We start from the raw sequence: 11547 nt of genomic DNA, 5'->3' as shown, positions 1-11547 counted from the left end.
ATAAGTTGCTTTGAACTCACACAACTATGTTATATGACCCCAATTGCCCACCCACTGCTGTTGAAGCAATTCAGCTACTGCCGTTTTTGGCATGCTTAGTCAGACTCGGTGATCTCGGGGAGACGATTTGTTCCAGCCGTCCTAAAGCGTTCTCCTCCTCTTGTTCGTTCTGTATCCGGTAATTCTCATATAATACATTTTCTTACATAATATGTCACTTCTGCCCTAGTAATTAGAGGAGCGCGAACGCTAAGGACGGGTGGTTTAGGAGCCTGGTGCCAGCCGTCCTATACTATCATTGGGGGGGAGTTTGACACGGGTATTGGGTTTGACAAAACGACAAATCGCTCGCAGCTCTTTCCACATCCCATATTCAGCTTCAGCAATTGGCATACGTATGAGCATGCATCTACTTTTCATGTCTCTAAGCTCAGAATAATTTATTTCTCCTCGCTTCGTCCGTGAACACACAAAACACGCTGATATACCTGTACTGGGGAATGCATTTGGAGAGATCTCCTGAACGGTGTGTCCCAAAACCTTGGAACAACATAAAGTATACATCCTCACAGTTCTTAACTGCCTGTTCGTCAAGCCCGATATGCACGAGGTGGAGGAATTCCCTTGCTAGACGTCAGGTAGGTGTTTGTCAAACACTCTATCGAGACAGCGGAGCTTGAATGCGCATTCGCGTGTGCATGCGCCGACGACCCCAGTGGGTCTTGCACTCAATGCTTCCTTGGATAGCACTTACTATACAATCTGTAATTATGTTCTCACAAATAAAATGAGCTGCTGCAGACGATTTTTCCATCCCCTGCTGTAGTATGTGCACAACCGAAGTGCCAGGCGTGTTCAGCCCAGGTGCTCCCGATAGGGAATGCCGTCTGGAGATTGCCGCAGCCGGTGTGACAGTTCCGTTACTGATTGTCAAACTCTCCCCCCAGTGTAAGCGAAATCGTGCCGAAACCAGTATTTTGCTGCCGGAATAGTCTGTACACAGGATATCTGTAAGGACGTTTTGATATTATGAAAGAACGCGCAATTTCGCATCGACTCGTTAAAACAGCGCCCGAATATGTTTGAATTTGAAGGAGATACGAGCTTAACAATGAAATATTGTCAAACTCCCCCCCAATGATACAGTCGACTCTGTCCTAACCCATAACGGGTCGTGGAACCCAAAGTTATGGGTTTTTGCAGACTATGGGTTACCAGAGCGTGTGACACCGTGTGACTACCTAGTAAGCGTGACAGACAGCCTATTCGGTATAGGCCGGACGTCGTTTATGACAACGTTTAGATACGGAATCTTGAGTCTGGTAAGGCTTATCTTCTGAAATACCACGAGAACCGAAAATTAAGGGTCGAGATAGTCCAGGTTCTCGTGGGAAGGAGACCTGCACCTTCCCAATATAGGTTGTTTTATGGGTTATGACCCTCCAAAAAGTTATGGGTTATGGGATACGGCAGACTTATGGGTTTTTACTATCTACCATGTCGGTGGAAGCCAAAAACCTATGGGTTATTACAGGTTATGGGTTATGACAGGTATGGGTTAAGACAGAGTCGACTGTAGTAGCGTTCTCCTCCTCTTGTTCGTTCTGTATCCGGTAATAAATTAAAAATAGATTTGTATTATATAACACTGCACGTGCGCCCTAGTAAAGGAGGAGCGAGAACGCTAAGGACGGATGGTTTAGGAGCCTGGAGGCAAACGCGCTCCGAAAAGACCAAGACCTTGGCATTCGAGGTGTCTCACACACTTGCTCATGAGCTACGTCCGTTGGTAATGCGCTCGTTGGAAGTGCCTTCCCGACTATTTTGTTCGTTGTACCGTCTTTTATTCCTCCTGTTCGTACATATCCTGCAGTTTAACCGATCCGTCCCCACGTGCGCAAGCGCACTTTATCAAGTGAAACATTTTTTGACCGAGAAGCACCTGTGGCTGTACACTACACGCTTATTCCATCACAATTGCCGCCGCTCTGTCTCGAAAGCTCTGAGTTCGAGGTCTATCTCATTCTCCTGTGGGTAGATCAGACGGTCGAACTCCTGTATTCTTATAACCTCTGGAGGCTGTCATAGGGTACAGAAAAGATGGCTTTTCGACTACCCGGGAGCGGAGGACTTTCGGTGTCTCAGGAAATGCGAGAAATTCTTGGGCAGCCTGGGTTTCTGAGCATAGGGAGGGGGGGACAGAAGCTCAGGCAATTGTATTCCTTCCGTAAGTCAATCACTATTCCTAGTGTTTTGTACAATACTCAATGTATCCAGATTCCCGTTCATTCAAGTCTACTCTGCTTACCCGCTTCGGGCTGGCCTGTTACCTCGGAGAGCTGGACTCCGTGAAGAAGGTACTAATTCTTGTAAATGTGGATGAAAGCCGAAACCACAGTTACTAATCTCCGTTCTTTTCTTGACACAGGATGTACAAGCCGGATCGGCGCCTGATCTGACTAGCTGGGAGACAGCATTCCAGTTCGGCTACGCCACCTTGGTCGTCGCCGGCGCGCAAAGGGCCGAGAGGCTTGACGGTCAACCGATGTACCACGCCGACGTTCTCAAGTTTCTACTCTCCTCCGGTGCACCCCCAGACGTCCCGGACATCGTCGGATCCACAGCCCTGCACCACGCTACGATGAACGATAACGCACGAGTCGACCTCGCCCGTATCCTCCTACAGAACGGAGCGAACGTGAACCACCAGGACCGCTACGGCTGCGTCCCGCTCCTCGGTTGCTTCCAAAGTAACCAGGTCGAGGCGGTAGAGTTGCTCATGGAGTTCGGAGCGGACGTCAACATCCCCGATGCCGATGGGATTGTACCCAATAACTTTCTTTTGAGGTGCGGGCCACAGGTGACAGCCGCCGTGCAGAAGTGGCTGCGGAAGCGATCTGGGGTGGAAGCACCCATGGAGGAGAAGAAGTGCGATAACTGTGGCAAGCAACCCTTGGGCAAGGATGTGAAATTGAAGATGTGCTCTGCATGTCGCACGACGTGGTATTGTTCCACCCAGTGCCAGCGTAAGCGTTACCCGCGTCTTGAGTCCTGGATTTTTTGAATAAACGCCTTCTGACAGGACAACACTGGAAGAGCCACAAACCGAACTGCCGTCCATTCTCCCAGTCCACCACGGTCACCCTAATCCCGACCTACTATGAGCACGGCACCCTCACCCCCATGGCCGACTTCATGCGCAATATGACCGGCGTCACCTCCACCGCCCCCAAGTTCACCTCTACTGCCCCGCCGAAACCAAGTCTTTCGAACAAAGCCATGGTCATCAAGGTCCAGGTGCCCTGGTCCCTGGTAGGGGGCACGCCTGTGAACAGCCCGGAGACGCCATTGCTGATATACAACAAGAAGCGGGATTTTGTGTGCTCGGTCTTCAGGAGCAGCAACCCGGCAGCGTACGATCAGATTCAGGACGTGGTGCGGAAGCGCGGTGTGGGCGGCGCGAAGGGGTATTTCCCGGCTGAGCTGGAGAACCCTGGGAAGCTCGTGGTTAAGGTTGATCAGATCCTCGCTGAACAGCCGTTCTGATGTCCTCGGAGTCCTCGTTACTGGGTTTGTTACTTGTTTTGTTGCGCTGCGTCTGGTGGTCGTGTGTTGTATAATAGCTGTCCAGCCTGGACCTGTATTATGTCTTTTGTTATCATGTACAATTGTTATATTGTCATCACCTCTCTTCACCTAATTTCCAACCATCAATGATCACGTTTCCTTGTCATCGTGCCAACGGGAAGTGAAAGTACTTACATGCAACTTGAACCCTCGCGATCGGTGAGTCCCAAAGCACTTGAACAATCAACTACGCCCAACGCACTCGCTGGAAGTAGCTTCGGCATCTACTACTAGTAGTATTTCTGAGGAACGCCCAATGCACTTGTCAGAAGTATCTTCGACATCTACAGTGCCCAATCGTTTATTCTTCCCTTAGTATGTTTTCTGCACCCCGCACGACGTCGACGTCTTCTCAGGTGAAACAATTTTGCCCGAGAACCTCCTGTGGCTGTACACTTCAAGCTTAACTGCTTCTTCATCCTCCTCGCGGGACGTGTACTTTGCATCAAAGCGGCCGCAACACGTATATTGGTTCTTCTGGCACCCGGTCGCGGGTCCTCGGACGGCTTTGCTGCTCGTCGTCGACGCGCATGCGACTACAGCTAGGGGTTTCTTGCTCTCTGACCTGCGCGCACCGTTCTGGCCATCGGTTTACTCGAGCTAGGAATGATGCTTTCGGGACCGGATCACTACAGTGACATTGCTAGACGTGTTGAAATATGGAGATTCAATACTCCGAGTACGGGACGTTGAAGGGACGCGTCGCAGTACTGGACGGACGACGCGGCTGACGTGGACGTGACTCTCATTTACTGCACTCTCATTTCCTGGAGCAAACCTGGCGATTCCAGGCTCATTCTCTTGACCTGACAGTAAATCCGTTGGGTGGCGAGCGTGGCCCGTGTCTCCCCGATCCAGATGGTCGTCCGCTTTGACGACCCCGTGCGCCTCCTCGTACCCGCTTAGGCCCTGCATCGAATGCTCCAGCGCTGCAGAAGAAATGGTGGCTCTTATATTTCTGCGGGCACGGTCGATACAGCGCGGACATCCGACGGTCACGGCTCCCTATGTCAGGAAGCAAGTGTAAGTGAAACACAGCTATAGTCTGCCTCGGCATGTCAGCGATCCTGGTCTGCGCTTCCTCGTGTCCGACCCTATCCTCGACGGTGACTTCATATGCTGCATTTTCCCTGCTAGGCACCCGTCTTTTGTAACTCCCCGATAACCCGCTGTTTTGCTGGCAGTATCTGCGCGGCTTCAACGTCCCCTCGAGGCTTGAGCGTTTGAGGCACGGACAGGCACGCATGTCAAGATACCGGGACGTTCGTATCCTGTCCTCGAGGCGGGAGCTGGTCCAGACTCTTGCCCTCCATTCCATCGCTGAACGGTCGACCCTCCGCAGGTTCCGAGCGCGTTGCTACACTGCGTAGATCCCTGTGTCTGCCTCGTTCTGGACGCACGTGTGCACGTGGTCTACCGCCACGTGGTCTTCCCAATTCGGCAGGTCATTTAAGACCTGCGCGCTTCGACCGTGTCCAGCCTCAGTCGTGTATACTTTGCATCGTACCCACGCTCCTTCACATTCTCGCAACTCACCATCCATGCAACCGCACGATGTGCAGACGGGGCAGCCGCTGCCTCTGCCGGAGATATCGCCTCTGATCATCCGCAAGACGTCGCGCACGAATCTCCACACTTCGTACGACCCAGCGCAGGGCGGTGGCCCCATGCACGTCGACGCGCTGTCGCGCTCGCCGTCGGGGATACGAAAGCTGCCGCCCAGACCTGACTCGAGGAAAGGCGCGCTGCCGAAGATACAGATCCCCGTCGGGCGGGAGAACCGCTTTGGTGACGAGCGGGAGGATCCTCGGGCGTTCTCCGGAAGTGGCAACTTCGACAGCGCAGGCGATACCGTGCGGGCGCAGCATCAGCCCATGCAGTCTACCGGGAGCCAGGACTCGATGAAGGTGCTCAGGGACACTATTGGTAACATGAGCATGTCTCGCCAGCCATCGCGCAGTCGCCTGAATGGCGCCGTCCCGCTTAATAATGCGATGGACGTGGACGACGCGGAGAGTGATGTGCTGAGGCAGCTGGAAGAGACGAGGGAGTGGTCGGATGAGGTTTTGACTGAGATCTCGAGAATTGGCGAGGGCGCGAGCGGGACGGTCCATGCTGTGCGTGATACGAGGACGGGCATCGTGCTGGCGCGGAAGACCGTTACGACGAGAGAGGCACCTATGAAGCAGCTTCTCAGGGAACTTAACATCGCCACGACTGCGCGACACCCCAATATCGTCAAGTCGTATGGAGCTTATATCAGCCCGAGCAGTAGCGAAGTGAAGGTGGTGATGGAGTTCTGTGAAGGACGAAGTTTGGAGGCTGTCGGGAAGCGGATCAGGCAAGGAGGTGCGAGGGTCGGGGAAAAGGTCATTGGGCGATTCGCGGACGGGGTGAGTTCGTTATACGGCGGTCGGAGCGATGTTGTACTTATGAGGTGCCCCAGATCCTCGAAGGCCTCGCGTACCTCCACTCCCAGAAGATCATTCATAGAGATATCAAGCCTTCGAATATACTCATCTCTCGCCGAGGAATCGTCAAGCTATGTGACTTTGGCGTATCAGGAGAGCTGGTCAATTCTGAAGCCATGACGTTCACCGGGTCGAGCCTCTACATGGCGGTATGTGCTGGGGCCTTCCATGAAGTCGACTTGACCTTACTCAGCTTTACCGTCGTGCAGCCCGAACGTATTCACGGCCAGAAGTATAATATCCGGTCAGATGTCTGGTCAACGGGGCTATCGTTGCTTGAGTTTGCCATGAACCGCTTCCCGATCCCTGTGAACGACCAAGCGCCCATCGAGCTGATGGTGTCCATCACGCGCAATGAGGTGAGTATCCAGCCCGCATGCTGGTGATAGGCACCGCCCTTACTTTAGACTTCTCACAGCCTCCTCAACTCGAAGACGAGCCAGGTCTCACTTGGAGCGATGCCATGAAAGACTTCATTCGCTTATCGTAAGACATGGCCTTCGGTATTCTCTTTCTTGCCCTGTTGACATACTCGCCTCTCAGCCTCACTGTATCTCCAATGGACCGCCCGTCTCCGGAAGAACTGCTTTCCCATCCGTGGATCACGCAAGTTAGGCAACGCGAGGTCAACATGGCAGCGTGGATCAGCCAAGTGTGGGGCTGGTAATCTCCGGAGCGGTCGCAGGAACCCTCAGGGAGCGGTTCTGGTACGTCGTCGGGCCCTCACGTCAGGAAATGGGCTGACTCTTTTGGCCAGGTGGAATGTGAATGATCGCGCGCGCCCAAACGGATATTTATTGTACTCCCTACCCTCATTGGATTCTTGGAATATGGATTATCACGTAACATATGGTACCCTACCAGTTCGTTGTAGTTTCGTTATCGCTGTCTACTAATATTTCAAGATGATCATAATGTACAAATGTACTCGTTTGTCCCAGGGCTGTCTGCTTGTCCGACTCCCCTCGTGGTGTACACGTTCCCCGACGCTCGGGGATTCGCGATCTTGCTCGTTCGGGGAAGCGCAGAATGCGAAGAAGGGATCCGAGGGGGAGCGGGCCCCCAACGACTTGGAAACGACGTCACTATGGCTTGACGCTACTTTGCCCCGGTCAGTTCTCTTCGCCTTGTGCAAGATAAGACACATTGCGCTGCTAGCCATAGTTGTTGTAGGTCAGATTGCCAGGAACTACGGGCAAAGTCGGAGTGCCCCTCTGAGATTTTAGGACTGCTAGTGTCTGCCGTTCCTCCCCGCACGCCACACTTGTGGCTTCTCCATGAGATCCACGACTGACCTTGGTAGTCCTGGGAAGGCCTGCCATTCTGCCAATGTCCACGTCCTGCTTCCGGTTCCATTCACCGAAATGGAGCAATCCCATTTCTGAAAGGTTCTGCTCACAGGTCTCCCGAGAGAATTACTAGTACAGGGGCGCCTCGCGGTCGCACGGGAGTCAAACAGTACTAATACCTCTGTTTGAACTTCGCGCACTAACGTCTCTGGCTTCCCTCACTCTTTCCAAGCTGCTGGGCAATATGGTCCTCCACAACGCGTAAGTGACAAGCTGCGGCTATATCATGGTTTCCTCTTGACACTTGAGGTTAGAATCGGTGCTATCTTCATTGGGTCCGTGCTGTCGACTGTGTAAGTGCCTAGTCTGCGGCGATTCGTATTTTCGAGGATTCAATGGAGTATGGCGATTCTAGACTGTACGGCGGTATGTCTTCACACGTCATCGTGAATCCGGAGTTGCCTAACCGGCCGTGCCAGTATCCTGTGCTCAGGTGTATTATTATTTCGGTCACAACAAGAAAGATAACTGGTACTTCAAGTCGTTGGCAAGTCTTCGCCGCTATCTGGGAGCGTTTGCCTAATAGCTACAATACAGGTGCTGGCCGTCTGGATCTCCGACACAGTCCACCAAGCCTTGATCTCCCATTCAAGTAAGCTGAAACTTGGGTCTGTCATCCTACGTCTTCAATACCAATATTATTAGCCTACGCCTATGTCATCACCAACTATGCCGACATCGCGACTTTGAATGACCTGATCAAGTGAGAGGTTTGTTCATATTGCACGAGTGATTGCGTCTCATGCTTTTTCCTATAGTTCCTTACTAGTAAGCTAGGGTAAATTATCGGATGCTATGTACCTCATATAGATCTAGGTCCAGTTCCTATTCACCGCGTTGACTGCAGTGCTAGTCCAAAGGTATGTCACTAGGCCACGGGCCGCGACACCGTCTATCTCATTCGCTTTGCTACCGCGTGCAGTTATTTCACGTTCAAAGTGTGGCAACGTAAGCGGGTGCCAAACCGGCTGGCATCATTAGACTGACCTTTCGACCTTCTGGTCAGTGAGTGACAGAAACTATGTGATGGCGGGAATAGTAGTGCGTGCTTTTTACTCGTCAATGAACCCGTTCGTAACCACGGACTTAGTTTGGGATGGACCTTGCGGGTTTCGGTACGTGGTCCGTCGTCTCGCGAAAACATTCTATCCCATTACAGATCACGTCGTCCAGTGTCTACGATTGGTGAGTAAGCATTGCATTTTTTAGTATACACTATAACAAATTGTTGCACAGTTTACACAGCATTTGGGTTGTTTTCTATCGCCTAGAAGCTGCGGTGACGTACTAAGTGGACGCTAATAGGCTGCAATCGCGGACGTTTGCTCAGCTCGATGCTTTCAAAGTAAGATGTGACGATCATTCATATCACTTTCTGACAGATCCCGACGACCACAGCATCTCATACTTTGCGTGAACATCTTCTCTGCGGTGCCCAACGTCTCTATTACAGCTGCCACCTTCTATCTGGCTTCCACGAGGAAAAAGGATGCCTATAGGTAGTATACTATGTCTGTCGATTTCTCGTCCTTGATCTGAACAGGATCCTACAGTGACATTATCAATCACTCCGTACACAGTCTATTTCTCCCGTCCTGCTCTTCGTGCTGACATGGGTTAATCTCAAGCTGGAATTCTGCCTAGAAACGGGCTTGATGTTCAGGCGAGTCAATGAACGCCAGACGCTGTCCCTATCGTCTGGTGACAAACATATCTGTCTTACAGTATCTTTTCGGTCACGATGATGATCACTGTGCGTGTTCTCTTCTGTTTCATTCGACAAGTCGTACTCAAGAGATGTCCTGGTAGGGTATCGTCATGCCCGATTCTACCGTCTATCTTTGCTTCCTCTTCATTTTGAGCCGAGGTATCCGCTTGTCTTTATATTCGACGGGCACCACTCACGACGTCCGATATGTCTACAGCGTACCTCAATTCCCTGTTGTTCGTCTTGAATCGTAGGAAAGATGCGCGAGGAACGTCCGGGAGTCACAGCGAGAAGCACTCCCTCTCTCGCCCTAGGACCCGCCTGCCGGTGCACGGTCGCGTGAGTTGTGTTCAGACGACTGACTAATCATGTAACTGCGTTTGCTCACGAGTGGATCCCCGACATCGTGTGGCAGTCTGCTCAAGGTAACATAGCCATAAGGATTGATACCGTACAAGAGTTCGCGGGAGACACTGGCGTGAGTGTGATTGGTTTGCTCATCCAGATTGGGAAGGAGCTGACAGTGTCCGTATAGTCCCCCGTCGACGACCCTTTCAAATCTACTTTGGAAATGCACGACTCGCACGAGTCAGAGTAGGTAGGCTGGCCAGAGTGCGTCCGTCACATCGCCATTGTCTCTCCTTAACCTACTCCGTCTGGGCATCACGCGAGTCCGGGTGCTGGGACATCCGGACGGTGAACCGAGATACCCATTTTACATGCCGTTCGTTTGTGCTTTGCGATCACTGTTGTTACACTATCGTACTTATACCACCGTCGCCGCCATGATAAGCTAGGGGCCAATTAATGGAAGTACGGAGCCGCATAGGCTTTGACCGAGAGCCAGGCGTCGTCCAGGACTTGGCATACTTCTTCCGCTATTGAAATAGTCCGTTAGTCTCCAGTGAGACCTCTACAAGACAGCAGACATACGGAGTGGACCCTTCTCTAAATCGATCAAGTTCTACGTTTCCATAAGTACGACACATCATGGCTTCAAGGAAATGTCGTCGTACCTCCTCGATATGCTTAACGCTAGATGCCCCTATAAGGATCGCGTCGCCGAATTCACGCTTCATGAGGCTGTGGTGTGAGACCCAGCGCAGGGCGATCTCGGCTAGCGTCAGGTTATGCTTCGTCGCAACAGCTTCGACAGACTCGAGGGCTTTGAAGTACGGCTCCTTCCAGTACCTGCAAAAAAGTTAATGATAGTACTCCTGAAACAAGGGCACGTCTGTTATGCAATACCTTTGACGGTAGCTCTGCAAGGTGGCGCAGAGTCAATGCGAATCTAGCGAATATACCAAGCGGGACGTACCCGACCTTGACCCTTCTCAGGATCGAATCGGGAGCCAGGCTCGACCTGGTTATCGAGGGATTTGTACCGGCCGGTGAAGAAACCCCCTCCCACTATAAGTTCGCATGCGTTGAGATTGATATAGTCGTGTAGCTCGCAATCACTCACAGGGATTAAACTCGTAGAATGCGATGCCAAACTTTCTGAGGCAGGGGAACAATTCTGGCTCGACGCCCCTACATATAGTTCGGTGTCGTTATCCGAGGCAGAATGAGCTGAATCCATTACCTGTGCATTGCATTGTATATTCCCTGGTACGCTGTAGGTTGGATGTATCCGTTCGCCTTGCAGATCCCCACTATTTCTGCGACCTCCCAGCTTATGCCTCCACTTCAGTGACATGGAACAGAAGGGAGAGATCCAAACCCTTACGCCATATAATTACTGATTCCAAATCGCTTGAAGTATCCTTCCTTGTACAAATCGTTCACCGCTTTCAGAGTGACTTCGTACGGAGTGGATCGGTCTGGCCCGTGAAGGTACCACATGTCAATCTGACTGCGACGGCGAACGTGTACGGTGGCCGGGTAAGTCCGATTCCTTCATTGTATCGTTAAGGAATACTCACTCCGTGTTCAAAGCCTTCAGAGAAGCCAGTAGATGGGTCCTCAAGTCCTATGAGAATATCAGCAATATTGGCAATACATGATAGAATGCACTTGCCTCGGGGGAATGGGTTATGACCGATATACCGTCCCGCTTCATCCTAGCTTGAGCTGCCTACCTCAAAGTTATGATGTGTTTCGAAGTATTAACTCGTATCCCCTACGGCGCTGGGATACAGCTTCGTATCCATGACGAGCCCGCGCTTCTGCCAATTAATTTTCCCGAGATACTCTTCGCTGGTACCGCCGCAGTAGACTCGAGCAGTATCAACCTAAATCTCGGTATTCATAAGCTCTCTTGGGTTTACTTGGTATATTCACGTACTTCGTAGTGGCCATGCGCCTGAAAGACGTCCAATATTGCTTCTACGTCCTTCAGGTCGTGGACCCGAGCCTGCTCTTTGCCGGCCTCCCCAAATGTCATGGCTCC

At 51.8% G+C, this 11547-nt stretch overlaps 4 protein-coding genes across 4 annotated transcripts; 3 read left to right on the top strand and 1 right to left on the bottom strand.

The window, feature by feature from the left end:
- Positions 1 to 2006: 2006 nt before the first annotated feature.
- On the top strand, positions 2007 to 3726 carry GLOTRDRAFT_121115 (uncharacterized protein). The gene is made up of 4 exons (XM_007867417.1): positions 2007 to 2227; positions 2278 to 2357; positions 2429 to 3026; positions 3083 to 3726. Exons 1-4 carry the CDS (start codon positions 2101 to 2103, stop codon positions 3544 to 3546), a joined length of 1269 nt encoding a protein of 422 aa, XP_007865608.1. The 5' UTR covers positions 2007 to 2100; the 3' UTR covers positions 3547 to 3726.
- Positions 3727 to 5621: 1895 nt separating this feature from the next.
- On the top strand, positions 5622 to 6765 carry GLOTRDRAFT_41026 (kinase-like protein; the record flags this gene model as incomplete). The annotated part of the gene is made up of 5 exons (XM_007867333.1): positions 5622 to 6020; positions 6074 to 6247; positions 6308 to 6457; positions 6517 to 6584; positions 6642 to 6765. 5 exons carry the CDS (start codon positions 5622 to 5624, stop codon positions 6763 to 6765), a joined length of 915 nt encoding a protein of 304 aa, XP_007865524.1.
- Positions 6766 to 9362: 2597 nt separating this feature from the next.
- Positions 9363 to 9753, top strand: GLOTRDRAFT_128751 (uncharacterized protein; the record flags this gene model as incomplete). Its single annotated transcript, XM_007867416.1, has 3 exons — positions 9363 to 9494; positions 9571 to 9633; positions 9691 to 9753. The coding sequence occupies 3 exons, from the start codon at positions 9363 to 9365 to the stop codon at positions 9751 to 9753; spliced, it is 258 nt and encodes an 85-aa protein (XP_007865607.1).
- A 24-nt stretch (positions 9754 to 9777) lies between these two features.
- GLOTRDRAFT_60243 (Aldo/keto reductase) lies at positions 9778 to 11547 on the bottom strand. Its single transcript, XM_007867415.1, has 12 exons — positions 11443 to 11547; positions 11282 to 11389; positions 11176 to 11232; positions 11081 to 11127; positions 10885 to 11010; positions 10741 to 10830; positions 10621 to 10688; positions 10474 to 10565; positions 10404 to 10417; positions 10172 to 10346; positions 10089 to 10119; positions 9778 to 10033 (listed from the first exon to the last, which is right to left on the bottom strand). The coding sequence occupies exons 1-12, from the start codon at positions 11539 to 11541 to the stop codon at positions 9960 to 9962; spliced, it is 981 nt and encodes a 326-aa protein (XP_007865606.1). The 5' UTR covers positions 11542 to 11547; the 3' UTR covers positions 9778 to 9959.

Source organism: Gloeophyllum trabeum (genome assembly GCF_000344685.1).
Source record: "Gloeophyllum trabeum ATCC 11539 unplaced genomic scaffold GLOTRscaffold_00006, whole genome shotgun sequence".
NCBI lineage: Eukaryota > Fungi > Basidiomycota > Agaricomycetes > Gloeophyllales > Gloeophyllaceae > Gloeophyllum > Gloeophyllum trabeum.
The sequence above is the reverse complement of the archived record's forward strand: the minus strand, read 5'-3'. Positions and strand labels throughout refer to the sequence as shown.

Bases quoted from the DNA above. Each gene is read 5' to 3' on its own strand.
- GLOTRDRAFT_121115 (XM_007867417.1), top strand. From the start codon at position 2,101: ATGGCTTTTCGACTACCCGGGAGCGGAGGACTTTCGGTGTCTCAGGAA. The intron at 2,228-2,277 runs GTAAGTCAATCA...CAATGTATCCAG, and splicing joins CAGGCAATTGTATTCCTTCC to ATTCCCGTTCATTCAAGTCT. The intron at 2,358-2,428 runs GTACTAATTCTT...TTCTTGACACAG, and splicing joins AGCTGGACTCCGTGAAGAAG to GATGTACAAGCCGGATCGGC.
- GLOTRDRAFT_60243 (XM_007867415.1), bottom strand. From the start codon at position 11,541: ATGACATTTGGGGAGGCCGGCAAAGAGCAGGCTCGGGTCCACGACCTG. The intron at 10,120-10,171 runs GTACGACGACAT...ATGGAAACGTAG, and splicing joins GCGTTAAGCATATCGAGGAG to AACTTGATCGATTTAGAGAA. The intron at 10,034-10,088 runs GTATGTCTGCTG...CTATTTCAATAG, and splicing joins TTTAGAGAAGGGTCCACTCC to CGGAAGAAGTATGCCAAGTC.